Source organism: Bombina bombina, chromosome 4 (assembly GCF_027579735.1).
Source record: "Bombina bombina isolate aBomBom1 chromosome 4, aBomBom1.pri, whole genome shotgun sequence".
NCBI lineage: Eukaryota > Metazoa > Chordata > Amphibia > Anura > Bombinatoridae > Bombina > Bombina bombina.
Window position 1 is genome coordinate 761969504 of NC_069502.1, and position 18161 is coordinate 761987664.

General features: G+C 41.4%; 1 protein-coding gene across 1 annotated transcript in view; it reads left to right on the forward strand.

Moving 5' to 3' along the window:
* The first annotated feature begins 4854 nt into the window (after positions 1 to 4854).
* Positions 4855 to 18161, forward strand: part of GGPS1 (geranylgeranyl diphosphate synthase 1) — a 30989-nt gene continuing 17682 nt past the window's right edge. The window contains exons 1-2 of the mRNA XM_053711075.1: positions 4855 to 5660; positions 16609 to 16686. Coding sequence (XP_053567050.1) covers positions 16620 to 16686 — 67 coding nt within the window. The 5' untranslated portion in view covers positions 4855 to 5660; positions 16609 to 16619. The remainder of the gene's footprint in view (positions 5661 to 16608; positions 16687 to 18161) is intronic.

The window sequence follows — 18161 nt, forward strand, 5'->3', positions numbered from 1 at the left end:
AAGCCAGAGTTCCTTCTCATTTAAATAAATGTGATTTATGTGACAATGACAATGATGCCCAAGATGATTCCTCAAGTGAGGGGAGTAAGCATGGTACTGCATCATTCCCTCCTTCGTCTACACGAGTCTTGCCCACTCAGGAGGCCCCTAGTACATCTAGCGCGCCAATACTCCTTACTATGCAACAATTAACGGCTGTAATGGATAATTCTGTCAAAAACATTTTAGCCAAAATGCACACTTATCAGCGTAAGCGCGACTGCTCTGTTTTAGATACTGAAGAGCATGACGACGCTGATAATAATGGTTCTGAAGGGCCCCTAAACAGTCTGATGGGGCCAGGGAGGTTTTGTCTGAGGGAGAAATTACTGATTCAGGGAACATTTCTCAACAAGCTGAACCTGATGTGATTACGTTTAAATTTAAGTTGGAACATCTCCGCATTCTGCTTAAGGAGGTATTATCCACTCTGGATGATTGTGACAAGTTGGTCATCCCAGAGAAACTATGTAAAATGGACAAGTTCCTAGAGGTCCCGGGGCTCCCAGAAGCTTTTCCTATACCCAAGCGGGTGGCGGACATTGTAAATAAAGAATGGGAAAGGCCCGGTATTCCTTTCGTCCCTCCCCCCATATTTAAAAAATTGTTTCCTATGGTCGACCCCAGAAAGGACTTATGGCAGACAGTCCCCCAAGGTCGAGGGAGCGGTTTCCACTTTAAACAAACGCACCACTATACCCATAGAAGATAGTTGTGCTTTCAAAGATCCTATGGATAAAAAATTAGAAGGTTTACTTAAAAAGATGTTTGTTCAGCAGGGTTACCTTCTACAACCAATTTCATGCATTGTCCCTGTCACTACAGCCGCGTGTTTCTGGTTCGATGAGCTGGTAAAGGCGGTCGATAGTGATTCTCCTCCTTATGAGGAGATTATGGACAGAATCAATGCTCTCAAATTGGCTAATTCTTTCACCCTAGACGCCACTTTGCAATTGGCTAGGTTAGCGGCTAAGAATTCTGGGTTTGCTATTGTGGCGCGCAGAGCGCTTTGGTTGAAATCTTGGTCAGCTGATGCGTCTTCCAAGAACAAGCTACTTAACATTCCTTTCAAGGGGAAAACGCTGTTTGGCCCTGACTTGAAAGAGATTATCTCTGATATCACTGGGGGTAAGGGCCATGCCCTTCCTCAGGATCGGCCTTTCAAGGCAAAAAATAAACCTAATTTTCGTCCCTTTCGTAGAAACGGACCAGCCCAAAGTGCTACGTCCTCTAAGCAAGAGGGTAATACTTCTCAAGCCAAGCCAGCTTGGAGACCAATGCAAGGCTGGAACAAGGGAAAGCAGGCCAAGAAACCTGCCACTGCTACCAAGACAGCATGAAATGTTGGCCCCCGATCCGGGACCGGATCTGGTGGTGGGCAGACTCTCTCTCTTCGCTCGGGCTTGGGCAAGAGATGTTCTGGATCCTTGGGCGCTAGAAATAGTCTCCCAAGGTTATCTTCTGGAATTCAAGGGGCTTCCCCCAAGGGGGAGGTTCCACAGGTCTCAGTTGTCTTCAGACCACATAAAAAGACAGGCATTCTTACGTTGTGTAGAAGACCTGTTAAAAATGGGAGTGATTCATCCTGTTCCATTAGGAGAACAAGGGATGGGGTTCTACTCCAATCTGTTCATAGTTCCCAAAAAAGAGGGAACGTTCAGACCAATCTTAGATCTCAAGATCTTAAACAAGTTTCTCAAGGTTCCATCGTTCAAAATGGAAACCATTCGAACAATTCTTCCTTCCATCCAGGAAGGTCAATTCATGACCACGGTGGATTTAAAGGATGCGTATCTACATATTCCTATCCACAAGGAACATCATCGGTTCCTAAGGTTCGCATTCCCTGGACAAGCATTACCAGTTTGTGGCGCTTCCTTTCGGATTAGCCACTGCTCCAAGGATTTTCACAAAGGTACTAGGGTCCCTTCTAGCTGTGCTAAGACCAAGGGGCATTGCTGTAGTACCTTACTTGGACGACATTCTGATTCAAGCGTCGTCCCTTCCTCAAGCAAAGGCTCACACGGACATTGTCCTGGCCTTTCTCAGATCTCACGGATGGAAAGTGAACGTGGAAAAGAGTTCTCTATCTCCGTCAACAAGGGTTCCCTTCTTGGGGACAATAATAGACTCCTTAGAAATGAGGATTTTTCTGACAGAGGCCAGAAAAACAAAACTTCTAGACTCTTGTCGGATACTTCATTCCGTTCCTCTTCCTTCCATAGCGCAGTGCATGGAAGTGATAGGTTGATGGTAGCGGCAATGGACATAGTTCCTTTTGCGCGCATTCATCTAAGACCATTACAAACTGTGCATGCTCAGTCAGTGGAATGGGGGACTATACAAACTTGTCTCCGAGGATACAAGTAAATCAGAGGACCAGAGACTCACTCCGTTGGTGGCTGTCCTGGACAACCTGTCACAAGGGATGACCTTCCGCAGACCAGAGTGGGTCATTGTCACGACCGACGCCAGTCTGATGGGCTGGGGCGCGGTCTGGGGATCCCTGAAAGCTCAGGGTCTTTGGTCTCGGGAAGAATCTCTTCTACCGATAAATATTCTGGAACTGAGAGCGATATTCAATGCTCTCAAGGCTTGGCCTCAGCTAGCGAGGGCCAAGTTCATACGGTTTCAATCAGACAACATGACAACCGTTGCGTACATCAACCATCAGGGGGGAACAAGGAGTTCCCTGGCGATGGAAGAAGTGACCAAAATCATTCAATGGGCGGAGTCTCACTCCTGCCACCTGTCTGCTATCCACATCCCAGGAGTGGAAAATTGGGAAGCGGATTTTCTGAGTCGTCAGACATTGCATCCGGGGGAGTGGGAACTCCATCCGGAAATCTTTGCCCAAGTCACTCAACTGTGGGGCATTCCAGACATGGATCTGATGGCCTCTCGTCAGAACTTCAAAGTTCCTTGCTACGGGTCCAGATCCAGGGATCCTAAGGCGGCTCTAGTGGATGCACTAGTAGCACCTTGGACCTTCAAACTAGCTTACGTATTCCCGCCGTTTCCTCTCATCCCCAGGCTGGTAGCCAGGATCAATCAGGAAAGGGCGTTGGTGATCTTGATAGCTCCTGCGTGGCCACGCAGGACTTGGTATGCAGATCTGGTGAATATGTCATCGGCTCCACCATGGAAGCTACCTTTGAGACGAGACCTTCTTGTTCAAGGTCCGTTCGAACATCCGAATCTGGTCTCACTCCAGCTGACTGCTTGGAGATTGAACGCTTGATCTTATCGAAGCGAGGGTTCTCAGATTCTGTTATCGATACTCTTGTTCAGGCCAGAAAGCCTGTAACTAGAAAGATTTACCACAAAATTTGGAAAAAATATGTCTGTTGGTGTGAATCTAAAGGATTCCCTTGGGACAAGGTTAAGATTCCTAAGATTCTATCCTTCCTTCAAGAAGGATTGGAAAAAGGATTATCTGCAAGTTCCCTGAAGGGACAGATTTCTGCCTTGTCTGTGTTACTTCACAAAAAGCTGGCAGCTGTGCCAGATGTTCAAGCCTTTGTTCAGGCTCTGGTTAGAATCAAGCCTGTTTACAAACCTTTGACTCCTCCTTGGAGTCTCAACTTAGTTCTTTCAGTTCTTCAGGGGGTTCCGTTTGAACCCTTACATTCCGTTGATATTAAGTTATTATCTTGGAAAGTTTTGTTTTTGGTTGCAATTTCTTCTGCTAGAAGAGTTTCAGAATTATCTGCTCTGCAGTGTTCTCCTCCTTATCTGGTGTTCCATGCAGATAAGGTGGTTTTACGTACTAAACCTGGTTTTCTTCCAAAAGTTGTTTCTAACAAAAACATTAACCAGGAGATTATCGTACCTTCTCTGTGTCCGAAACCAGTTTCGAAGAAGGAACGTTTGTTGCACAATTTGGATGTTGTTCGCGCTCTAAAATTCTATTTAGATGCTACAAAGGATTTTAGACAAACATCTTCCTTGTTTGTTGTTTATTCCGGTAAAAGGAGAGGTCAAAAAGCAACTTCTACCTCTCTCTCTTTTTGGATTAAAAGCATCATCAGATTGGCTTACGAGACTGCCGGACGGCAGCCTCCCGAAAGAATCACAGCTCATTCCACTAGGGCTGTGGCTTCCACATGGGCCTTCAAGAACGAGGCTTCTGTTGATCAGATATGTAGGGCAGCGACTTGGTCTTCACTGCACACTTTTACCAAATTTTACAAGTTTGATACTTTTGCTTCTTCTGAGGCTATTTTTGGGAGAAAGGTTTTGCAAGCCGTGGTGCCTTCCATCTAGGTGACCTGATTTGCTCCCTCCCATCATCCGTGTCCTAAAGCTTTGGTATTGGTTCCCACAAGTAAGGATGACGCCGTGGACCGGACACACCTATGTTGGAGAAAACAGAATTTATGTTTACCTGATAAATTACTTTCTCCAACGGTGTGTCCGGTCCACGGCCCGCCCTGGTTTTTTTAATCAGGTCTGATAATTTATTTTCTTTAACTACAGTCACCACGGTTTCATATGGTTTCTCCTATGCAAATATTCCTCCTTAACGTCGGTCGAATGACTGGGGTAGGCGGAGCTAGGAGGGATCATGTGACCAGCTTTGCTGGGCTCTTTGCCATTTCCTGTTGGGGAAGAGAATATCCCACAAGTAAGGATGACGCCGTGGACCGGACACACCGTTGGAGAAAGTAATTTATCAGGTAAACATAAATTCTGTTTTTATGTGAGTTTACCATCACTAAGTTAAAATCTAGAAATGTGAACACTGAGAAAGTTTTGATAAATTGGTTATATTTTATTTGCGGTTTATTAATATTTTATTTCTCTTACAGACAAAAACATATGCAGGTGCAGGCTACCGTGCCGGCCAGTGGGACATTATCACTGCCACCTCTGTAAAAGAACAGTTATACGCCGGGTGGATATAGAAAAGCATTTATTGTTGTGCAAAATTTCTTCAGTTCCAAATTCGCCACCGTCTCCAGTGCTGATCCCACCACCCGCTGCACCCTCTCCAGTGCTGATCCCACCACCCGCTGCACCCTCTCCAGTGCTGATCCCACCACCCGCTGCACCCTCTCCAGTGCTGATCCCACCACCCGCTGCACCCTCTCCAGTGCTGATCCCACCACCCGCTGCACCCTCTCCAGTGCTGATCCCACCACCCGCTGCACCCTCTCCAGTGCTGATCCCACCACCCGCTGCACCCTCTCCAGTGCTGATCCCTCCACCCGCTGCACCCTCTCCAGTGCTGAACCCTCCACCTGCTGCAATCTCTTCAGTGTTGCTCCCACTACCCTCTGCAATCTCTTCAGTGTTGCTCCCACTACCCGCTGCAATCTCTTCAGTGCTGCTCCCACCCCCCGCTGCACCCTCTCCAGTGCTGCTCCCACCCCCCGCTGCACCCTCTCCAGTGCTGCTCCCACCACCCGCTGCACCCTCTCCAGTGCTGATCCCACCACCCGCTGCATCCTGTCCAGTTTCAAGCCCCCTGTCCTCTACATCTGGGGTAGAACACACATATGCACTGCCATCTGTGCCGGTTGCAGCTGAAGTGTATACGAAATCGGTGAAATTCCCTCAGTGTAGCCTTAGTCTTCTCCGGAAAAACTCGAAACCACAACACCACACGTATACCACAAGTATGAAGTTAAAATAAAATTATGCAAAACAGTGTGTGTGTGTATGTATGTATGTATGTATATGTGTGTATATGTATGTGTATATATATATATATATGTGTGTATATGTATGTGTGTATATATATATGTGTGTATATATATATATATATATATATATGTGTGTATATGTATGTGTGTATATGTATGTGTGTATATATATATATGTGTGTATGTGTATATATATATATATGTGTGTATATGTATGTGTATATATATATATGTGTGTATATGTATGTGTATATATATATATATATATGTATGTGTGTATATGTATGTGTATATATATATATATGTATGTATATGTATATGTATATATATATATATGTATGTATATGTATATATATATATGTATGTATATGTATATGTATATATATATGTATGTATATGTGTATATATATATATATATATATATATATGTATATGTATATATATATATGTATATGTATATGTATATGTATATATATATATATATATATATATATATATATATATATATGTATATATATGTATATATATATATATATATATATACATATATATATATATATATATATGTATATATATGTATATATATATATATATATATATGTATATATATATATATATATATGTATATATATGTATATATATATATATATATGTATATATATATATGTATAATGTATGTGTGTGTATGTATATATATACATATACACCTATTGTTGCTTCTGCTTGCAGTGCAAAAGGTTAGGGTTATCAGTTAGAATTGTTTATGACCTTGAGTTTAAAGTGAATGTAAATTTTGATGCTAAAGTGCTCGTTTTTTTAAAATTTGATTAAAAATAGGGGCACTTTAATTCATCAAAATTTACATTTCACTTGTGTTGTGAAAAAATACTTACCTTTTAATCTTGACAGCCGCTCCAGCTTTCTCCGCCCGTCGCAAAGCTTCTTACTGGGTCTAAAATGAGGAATCTGGCTTCCTCCAATCACAGCGTTGAATCAGACACTGGGAACCTGTGATTGGAGGATGGCCGATCCATCATTTCTGACGTCAGAAATGGCTTGCGACGACCGGGGGAATCTGGAGCGGCTGTCAAGATTAAAAGTTAAGTATTTTCTCCTGTTAAGTGTAGTCAGTCCACGGGTCATCATTACTTCTGGGATATTAACTCCTCCCCAACAGGAAGTGCAAGAGGATCACCCAAGCAGAGCTGCTATATAGCTCCTCCCCTCTACGTCACACCCAGTCATTCTCTTGCACCCAACTAATAGATAGGATGTGTGAGAGGACTGTGGTGATTATACTTAGTTTTTATATCTTCAATCAAAAGTTTGTTATTTTAAAACAGCACCGGAGTGTGTTGTTCCTTCTCAGGTAGAATTTGAAGAAGAATCTACCTGAGTTTTTGGATGATTTTAGCCGGCGTAGCTAAGATTCATTTTGCTGTTCTCGGCCATTCTGAGGAGTGAGGTAAACTTCAGATCAGGGGACAGCGGGCAGGTTCACCTGCAAAGAGGTATGTTGCAGTATATTATTTTCTGAGGAATGGAATTAACTGAGAAAATACTGCCAATACCGATATAATGTAAGTTCAGCCTTAAATGCAGTAGTAGCAACTGGTATCAGGCTGTTATGTATATATGTGTACACTTCAGTATTCTGGGGAATGGCACTTCACTGGGATAATACTATATGCATATAACTTTTAGCCTAACTTGCAGTGGGAACGTCTAGCAACAGGCTGTTTAATGACATTTCATGTTATTTGATTTTAAACGTTTTTGCTGGCATGCTATATCGTTTAATTATCTGAGGTACTGGGTGAAAAATTGTTTTGGGCACTGTTTTTCCACTTGGCTGTCGTTTATTTTAATTTAAGACAGTTTACTGAATTTCCCTCACTGCTGTGTGTGAGGGGGAGGGGCCTATTTTGGCGCTTTTGCTACGCATCAGAAATTCAGTCAAAAGTCTGTTTCTCTCCCTGCATGATCCGGATCGTCTCTACAGAGCTCAAGGGTCTTCAAAAATTATTTTGAGGGAGGTAATCACTCACAGCAGACCTGTGAGATTGTGCTTTGACTGTGATAAAAAACGTTTATATTTTGTACATTTTTTTTCTGCTATTAAGGGTTAGTTATCCATTGCTAATGGGGGCAATCCTTTGCTAAATTTATGCCTTTACCGGGAAAAATTTGGTTTTTATAATTTCTCCGGTTCATTGTTATTCAACTGTCATAATTTTTTTCTGTGCTTCTTAAAGGCACAGTGCGTTTTTCATATTACTTGTGAATTGAGTGAAAAGTATTTCCAAGCTTGCTAGTTTAATTGCTAGTTTGTTAAACATGTCTGACTCAGAGGAATATCTCTGTGCTATATGTGCAAAAGCCAAGGTGGAGCCCAATAGAAATTTATGTACTAATTGCATTGATGCTACTTTAAATAAATGTCATTCTGTACAAATTGAACATGATTCACCAAACAACGAGGGGGAAGTTATGCCGACTAACTTGCCTCACGTGTCAGTACCTGCATCTCCCACTCGGGAGGTGCGTGATATTGTAACGCCGAGTACTTCAGGGCGGCCATTACAAATCACACTACAGGACATGGCTAATGTTATGACTGAAGTTTTGTCTAAATTACCAGAACTTAGAGGTAAGCGAGATCACTCTGGGGTGAGAACAGAGTGCGCTGATAATATTAGGGCCATGTCAGATACTGCGTCACAATTTGCAGAACATGAGGACGGAGAGCTTCATTCTGCGGGTGACGGATCTGATCCAAATAAACTGGATTCAGACATTTCAAATTTTAAGTTTAAGCTGGAAAACCTCCGTGTATTACTAGGGGAGGTGTTAGCGGCTCTGAATGATTGTAACACAGTTGCAATACCAGAGAAAATGTGTAGGTTGGATAAATATTTTGCGGTACCGACGAGTACTGACGTTTTTCCTATACCTAAGAGACTTACTGAAATTGTTACTAAGGAGTGGGATAGACCCGGTGTGCCTTTCTCACCCCCTCCTATATTTAGAAAGATGTTTCCAATAGACGCCACCACACGGGACTTATGGCAAACGGTCCCTAAGGTGGAGGGAGCAGTTTCTACTTTAGCTAAGCGTACCACTATCCCGGTGGAGGATAGCTGTGCCTTTTCAGATTCAATGGATAAAATGTTTGTTCAACAAGGTTTTATATTGCAACCCCTTGCATGCATTGCGCCTGTCACGGCTGCGGCAGCATTTTGGTTTGAGTCTCTGGAAGAGACCCTTGACTCAGCTCCATTAGATGAGATTACACACAAGCTTAAAACCCTTAAGCTAGCTAATTCATTTATTTCTGATGCCGTAGTACATTTAACTAAACTTACGGCTAAGAATTCCGGATTCGCCATTCAGGCGCGCAGAGCGCTGTGGCTAAAATCCTGGTAAGCTGATGTAACTTCGAAATCTAAATTACTTAACATACCTTTCAAGGGGCAGACATTATTCGGGCCCGGTTTGAAAGAAATTATCGCTGATATTACGGGAGGTAAAGGCCATGCCCTGCCTCAAGACAGAGCCAAACCAAGGGCTAGACAGTCTAATTTTCGTGCTTTTCGTAACTTCAAGGCAGGAGCAGCATCAACTTCCTCTGCTCCAAAACAGGAAGGAGCTGTTGCTCGCTACAGACAAGGCTGGAAACCTAACCAGACCTGGAACAAGGGCAAGCAGGCCAGAAAACCTGCTGCTGCCCCTAAGACAGCATGAAGTGAGGGCCCCCGATCCGGAAACGGATCTAGTGGGGGGCAGACTCTCTCTCTTCGCCCAGGCTTGGGCAAGAGATGTCCAGGATCCCTGGGCGTTGGAGATCATATCTCAGGGATATCTTCTGGACTTCAAAGCTTCTCCTCCACAAGGGAGATTTCACCTTTCAAGGTTGTCAACAAACCAGATAAAGAAAGAGGCGTTTCTACGCTGTGTACAAGACCTTTTACTAATGGGAGTGATCCACCCAGTTCCGCGGGTCGGAACACGGACAAGGGTTTTACTCAAATCTGTTTGTGGTTCCCAAAAAAGAGGGAACCTTCAGACCAATATTGGATTTAAAGATCCTAAACAAATTCCTAAGAGTTCCATCGTTCAAAATGGAAACTATCCGGACAATCTTACCCATGATCCAAAAGGGTCAGTACATGACCACAGTGGATTTAAAGGATGCTTACCTTCACATACCGATTCACAAAGATCATTACCGGTATCTAAGGTTTGCCTTCCTAGACAGGCATTACCAGTTTGTAGCTCTTCCATTCGGATTGGCTACGGCTCCAAGAATCTTCACAAAGGTTCTGGGCGCTCTTCTGGCGGTACTAAGACCGCAAGGAATTTCGGTGGCTCCGTACCTAGACGACATTCTGATACAAGCGTCAAGCTTTCAAACTGCCAAGTCTCATACAGAGTTAGTACTGGCTTTTCTAAGGTCGCATGGGTGGAAGGTGAACGAAGAGAAAAGTTCTCTCTTTCCACTCACAAGAGTTCCCTTCTTGGGGACTCTTATAGATTCTGTAGAAATGAAGATCTACCTGACAGAAGGCAGGTTAATAAAGCTTCAAGATGCTTGCCGTGTCCTTCATTCCATTCAACACCCGTCAGTGGCTCAATGCATGGAGGTGATCGGCTTAATGGTAGCGGCAATGGACATAGTTCCCTTTGCACGCCTACATCTCAGACCTCTGCAATTGTGCATGCTAAGTCAGTGGAATGGGGATTACTCAGATTTGTCCCCTACTCTGAATCTGGATCAAGAGACCAGAAATTCTCTTCTATGGTGGCTTTCTCGGCCACATCTGTCCAGGGGGATGCCATTCAGCAGACCAGATTGGACAATTGTAACAACAGACGCCAGCCTACTAGGTTGGGGCGCTGTCTGGAATTCCCTGAAGGCTCAGGGATCATGGACTCAGGAGGAGAGTCTCCTTCCAATAAACATTCTGGAATTGAGAGCAGTTCTCAATGCCCTTCTGGCTTGGCCTCAGTTAACAACTCGGGGGTTCATCAGGTTTCAGTCGGACAACATCACGACTGTAGCTTACATCAACCATCAAGGAGGGACAAGAAGCTCCCTAGCGATGATGGAAGTATCAAAGATAATTCGCTGGGCAGAGTCTCACTCTTGCCACCTGTCAGCGATCCACATTCCTGGAGTGGAGAACTGGGAGGCGGATTTCCTAAGTCGTCAGACTTTTCATCCGGGGGAGTGGGAACTTCATCCGGAGGTCTTTGCCCAAATACTTCGACTTTGGGGCAAACCAGAGATAGATCTCATGGCGTCTCGCCAGAACGCCAAGCTCCCTTGTTACGGGTCCAGGTCCAGGGACCCGGGAGCGGTCCTGGTAGATGCTTTGGCAGCACCTTGGACCTTCGGGATGGCCTATGTGTTTCCACCCTTCCCGATGCTTCCTCGTTTGATTGCCAGGATCAAACAGGAGAGAGCATCGGTGATTCTAATAGCGCCTGCGTGGCCACGCAGGACCTGGTATGCAGATCTAGTGGACATGTCATCCTGTCCACCTTGGTCTCTGCCTCTGAGACAGGACCTTCTAATTCAGGGTCCTTTCAAACATCAAAATCTAATTTCTCTGAAGCTGACTGCTTGGAAATTGAACGCTTGATTTTATCAAAGCGTGGATTTTCGGAGTCAGTAATTGATACCCTAATACAGGCTAGGAAACCTGTTACCAGAAAGATTTACCATAAAATATGGCGTAAATACTTACATTGGTGCGAATCCAAGAGTTACTCATGGAGTAAGGTTAGGATTCCTAGGATATTGTCTTTTCTACAAGAGGGTTTAGAAAAGGGTTTATCTGCTAGTTCCTTAAAGGGACAGATCTCAGCTCTGTCCATTCTTTTACACAAACGTCTGTCAGAAGTTCCAGACGTTCAGGCTTTTTGCCAGGCTTTGGCCAGGATTAAGCCTGTGTTTAAAACTGTTGCTCCACCATGGAGCTTAAATTTAGTTCTTAACGTTTTACAGGGTGTTCCGTTTGAACCCCTTCATTCCATTGATATTAAATTGTTATCTTGGAAAGTTCTGTTTTTAATGGCTATCTCCTCGGCTCGTAGAGTCTCTGAGTTATCAGCCTTACATTGTGATAATCTGTATCTGATTTTTCATTCAGATAAGGTAGTTCTGCGTACTAAACCTGGGTTCTTACCTAAGGTTGTCACTAACAAGAATATCAATCAAGAGATTGTTGTTCCATCATTTGTCCTAACCCTTCTTCAAAGAAGGAACGACTTCTGCACAATCTAGATGTAGTCCGTGCCCTGAAATTTTATTTACAGGCAACTAAAGATTTTCGCCAAACTTCTTCCCTGTTTGTCGTTTATTCTGGACAGAGGAGAGGTCAAAAAGCTTCTGCTACCTCTCTCTCTTTTTGGCTTCGTAGCATAATACGTTTAGCCTATGAGACTGCTGGACAGCAGCCTCCTGAAAGAATTACAGCACATTCTACTAGAGCTGTGGCTTCCACTTGGGCCTTTAAGAATGATGCTTCTGTTGAACAGATTTGCAAGGCTGCAACTTGGTCTTCTCTTCATACTTTTTACAAATTTTACAAATTTGACACTTTTGCTTCTTCGGAGGCTGTTTTTGGGAGAAAGGTCCTTCAGGCAGTGGTCCCTTCCGTATAAAGATCCTGCCTGTCCCTCCCGTCATCCGTGTACTCTAGCTTTGGTATTGGTATCCCAGAAGTAATGATGACCCGTGGACTGACTACACTTAACAGGAGAAAACATAATTTATGCTTACCTGATTAAATTCCTTTCTCCTGTAGTGTAGTCAGTCCACGGCCCGCCCTGTTTTTATGGCAGGTCTAAATTTTTAAATTATACTCCAGTCACCACTGCACCCTATAGTTTCTCCTTTCTCGTTTGGTTCTCGGTCGAATGACTGGGTGTGACGTAGAGGGGAGGAGCTATATAGCAGCTCTGCTTGGGTGATCCTCTTGCACTTCCTGTTGGGGAGGAGTTAATATCCCAGAAGTAATGATGACCCGTGGACTGACTACACTACAGGAGAAAGGAATTTATCAGGTAAGCATAAATTATGTTTTTTCACAAGTGAAATGTAAATTTTGATGAATTAAAGTGCCCCTGTTTTTTAATCAAATTTTTAAAAACCAGGCACTTTAGCATCAAAATTTACATTCACTTTAAACATTGTGAATTTAAAACAGTAGATAATAAATGAAAAATCAAGATGATGGTAGAATTAATCCTGTGATTTCCTGAGATGATGTATATATAACCAATAATCATTACTATAGCTTATACTTTGCCCTAACAGGACATGTGTTAATTAATGAATCAGCTTATGAAATGAAAATCAAGCATAAACCACTGTGAATGAACATTAAGAAAGCATGCAAAATGTTTAGTTTTCAGAATTATTGTGTCTATTGGTTGTTACGTTAATTTAAAAAAAAACAAAAGAAAAAAAAAACTTTGAGTGGAGGTCATGTTTCCTGTCTAGAGTGGAGCTCCAATCTGCAGCCAGACCCTTTTTAAAACGTTAGGAGCCATGGGTAAAATTCTAGAAGTCAGAGGCTCCTGGGGTTTGTGAAGCCCTGTCATAGAGCATTATAGCTCAGATATTATACATCAAAGAAAGGAGTAAATTAAATTTGCACTCGCAAACAGACACCACCACAACAGGCACCATAGTATTGGCGTGCTGAGAACTCTATAACCCAGCCCAAAGTCTCCTCGCTTCATAAATACATTTTTTACATTTAGTCACACCCAGGTATATAAAAATATTCCAGTGGTTCAAAGAATTAAGAAAAACTGTAATAAAAAAACAAGTGCAGCACCCATGCAAGAGTGTATTACAAGCAGTACACGTTTCTTGACCTATTAATGACTGCTTCATCAGGCTTGTTATTCCAAAAATTAAAACAATCCATTTTTAAAATTACTGCTGACAAATCGGAATCTTCCAATAAAATCACAACAAAATAGAACATTATATGACAAATCCCATGGTCAGAATTCTATTCACCAAACCTTTTCAGGCAGCCCCTTTGTAAAGGGACACTTAAAGGGACAGTAAACCTTATAAATAATGTTATATAATTCTGCACATAGTGCAGAATTATATAACATTATTTAGGTGCTATAGCTATAAATGCGTGTTTTACCTTTTAATTTGTTAAAAATATGGCGCTTTCACAGACCCGCTCTCTGCTGAGCGGGTCTGTTATATTTAGTCAGCGCATCGGGCCAGCTGTATAGTCACAGCCCGGCCCGTCCGCGCCATGAGACTAAGTGCAGCTCGCTCCTGTCACAGGAGCGAGCTGCACTTAGTGCTATGGCGCGGTCAGGCCGGGCTGTGACTATACAGCTGGCCCGATGCGCTGACTAAATATAACAGACCCGCTCAGCAGAGAGTCAGATGTAATGTCATAACACCAAAGCAACAAGACCATTCTCACTGGGAAAAGTCAAATAGTGAATTTTTAACCCTGTTTTTTTTTTTTTTTTATTATTCTTTTTGGAACTGGGTAAAATAAATTTACCAAACAATTTTTTTTCTATTCTCCATGGTAGTTTGGCGGTAGTCCTGGTGTTTGTTTGAGGCATGCGTTGCTCATTACTTTGAAACTGTATTCTCAGGGCTATAGTATGGATGATTTTTTTTATTTTATTTATCATTTAGAGTTGAGGGTCTTACATTCCAACCATATCATTAAAAAGCCAGCTACACATTATTTTTGACCTGGAGACATCTAATTTTGGTTTAGAGCACAGTTTGTTTGGGTTTTTTGTTTTTTTTACAGAGGTAGCACCATTTAGAGTAACAGACCTGTTTAATGTACAATGCTGTAGTTAGCAGATACCCCTTAGATGAAGCCAAAGCTTTATGATTGTATAGCTAAAATATTTGTGATGCCAACTGAAAATCATTTCAAGGGCTGTTAAAAATGATATTAGGGCTTAGTAGGTTCTGATTACTAAATAATCCCTTTACCATAAAGATTTGAATTAATAGTTGTTCTTTTATTTATTTTTTCCAGCCATTTACATCCCATACCTTTTTTTTTTTTTGTTGACTCTCCATAGGTGAAAGAATCTAGAAATAGGCATATCTCAGATACAAGGATACTCCTAAATGTTTCCCTATATGCAGTGGTAATTTGGCTTATCTTCTCTCCTCTAGTCGCTCTGCGTCCACATAGTATTCTAGCAAGGTATTCGGAAAATGGCTCTTAGGATATCCCAGGAGATTCTTTTGAACTCCTGAACTAACCACAACAAGCTTGTTGCCATATTTTGGTTATGTTCTTCAGACTGTGTTAGGGGAAAAGCCGTATCCATTCTGCATATTTGGGGATTATTCAATTTTCTATTAGTTCTTTTGTAGTTCAAGTTTCTGCACTTTTTGTGGAAGGTTATGCTCTATTCCAAAGATTTATATACTTTCTTTCCAAGAATTGTTTTCCTGATTCCATTTCCCTCTTGGTATATGGAATTTCCTCTTCTGATTTTGCTGCGTTATTTATTATTATTTTATTTTTTTGTACCTACAGTATGTATAAGTTGGCTTTGTTGAGGTTTCTGATCTATAACTATTAATACTTTTACAGCTTGTGTTTCACGGCTGATTGCTTCCCCTTAATTATTTTTGGGTGATTGTGTATATAAAGTAGAGGATCTGGCAGACCTGAGTAATCAATCAGTGACAATTGCTGCTTTCTGTTATTCTCAGAATTCATTTTTGCCAATTTTGTTTTTCACTACAATGAAATCCTGCTCTTGGAGGCAGCACTAAGTGATTAAAGGGATTAGTAAAGTCAAAATTAAACATTCATGATTCAGGTACAGCGTGCAATTTTGAACAGAGTTCCAATTTACATTTATTAGCAAATTTTGCTTTGTTCTCTTGGTATCCTTTTGTCTCAATTTTATATATTTCTTTATTCAGTACAGTAGAAGCACTTATCAATAACATTTTAACTTCTATTAAATGCAATTATAACACCTTTATAGTTCTGTTTTTATTGAGTGGAGCTACTTTCTACTCTTGCACTTTAAATTTGAAACTTATATTGTTCATTAGTTTTGGCTTTGTGTGTATACTTTACTGTTCGCTGCCATCAAAATATTGATATATCCTAAAGTGATAGTAAAATCAAACCTCAACCTTTTAGTGAGTCAGAGCATGTAATATATAACAAAAAGTAGGCATGTGCATTCGTATCATTCTATGATTGGAATGCGGCACTCGCAGCATTAGTCTCTTTTCGGAGCTGCATTTCCTCTTGTGACAATGCAGCACGCTAAGATCTATGCAAATCCAGATCTTAGTGTTTCACTTTCATAAGAATAAATGCTGTTCCGAAAAGAGATGAATGCCGCAAGCGACCACCGCATTTGGTTCATAGTGAATGATCCTAAAGCCCATGCCTATTAAAAAGCAAACCTAGGTAGGTTTAGGAGCTGCATATGTATATTCTTCTTGTCATTGGCTCACCCAGTGTGAACTAGCTCCCCATAGTGCATTGCGGCTCCTTCAACAAAGGATACCAAGAGAGTGAAGCAAATTGCAAAGTTGTTTAAAATAGTATGCTCTACCTTAATAATGAAAGCAAAATTTTGAGTTTCATGTCTTTTTTTATGAAATATTTTGGATTTAACAAATCGGAGGGAACACTTATCTAAATTATTACTTTTATTGGTTGTGTGGTTCCTATATTAAAGTTAAAAACATGTCCTTTAGTTACTAGAGACAGGAAACGGCACATTACTACAAGCAAAAGCAATGATTTTGTTAGATATATACGTATTTTGTAGTATAAAAATGTTACTTCATTGTCCTACTTTATGATTACATTTCAACCATCAACTTTCCACTGACGGATGTTTTTCATCTCTTTTCTTTAAGGTTTAAAAGAAATGGCTAACTCTGTAACTGCTGAAAGAATTTTGCTGGAACCCTACAAGTATTTGCTTCAACTGCCAGGTACTTTTGTGTGTAATTCACACTGTAAAGCTGCTATTTTAATCCAGTTTTTGTATAAAACAAAATAATTAAGTGATTTATTTATATTTTATAAATTAAGAATTCTCTATCTAAGCAAAAACAGTACATTTGATCCTAAACCAAAATATTCTTGCTCTGATGACCGCTGCTTCATAAATATGGACTGCAGGTCTTCTCTCTGCAGAAGGCTTGATAAATCAAGCCCTAAGGGTACGATATTCGAAATCTCTTTGCTCAGGTGAGCTATTCTAAAATGATCCTCCAGCGCTGCGAGATCCCTAGTGAAATTTTCAAAAGGCAAATTTAGCTTTGCTTCTTCAAGGGACATTCCCTGCGTTTCTGTATGTGATGGAGACACATGCCCAGTGAAATATAGCACTGCATGACATGACAGTTCTGCTACATTTACACTTAAAGGGATACTAAACCCAATTTCTCCAACATAGGTGTGTCCGGTCCACGGCGTCATCCTTACTTGTGGGAATATTCTCTTCCCCAACAGGAAATGGCAAAGAGCCCAGCAAAGCTGGTCACATGATCCCTCCTAGGCTCCGCCTTCCCCAGTCATTCTCTTTGCCGTTGTACAGGCAACATCTCCACGGAGATGGCTTAGAGTTTTTTGGTGTTTAACTGTAGTTTTTATTATTCAATCAAGAGTTTGTTATTTTAAAATAGTGCTGGTATGTACTATTTACTCTGAAACAGAAAAGAGATGAAGATTTCTGTTTGTAAGAGGAAAATGATTTTAGCAACCGTTACTAAAATCGATGGCTGTTTCCACACAGGACTGTTGAGAGGAATTAACTTCAGTTGGGGGAAACAGTGAGCAGACTTTTGCTGCTTGAGGTATGACACATTTCTAACAAGACGATGTAATGCTGGAAGCTGTCATTTTCCCTATGGGATCCGGTAAGCCATTTTTATTACATAAAGAAAAAAAGGGCTTCACAAGGGCTTTTAAGACTGTAGACATTTTCTGGGCTAAAACGATTTATATATAAGCATGTTTTATACTTCATAGCCTTGAGGAATTATTTTAATCTTGGGAATTATGTAAAATAACCGGCAGGCACTGTATTGGACACCTTATTCTCTAGGGGCTTTCCCTAATCATAGGCAGAGTCTCATTTTCGCGCCTCTATTGCGCACTTGTTTTTGAGAAGCATGACATGCAGATGCATGTGTGAGGAGCTCTGATACATAGAAAAGACTTTCTGAAGGCGTCATTTGGTATCGTATTCCCCTTTGGGCTTGGTTGGGTCTCAGCAAAGCAGATACCAGGGACTGTAAAGGGGTTAAATATAAAAACGGCTCCGGTTCCGTTATTTTAAGGGTTAAAGCTTTCAAATTTGGTGTGCAATACTTTTAAGGCTTTAAGACACTGTGGTGAAATTTTGGTGAATTTTGAACAATTCCTTCATACTTTTTCACATTTGCAGTAATAAAGTGTGTTC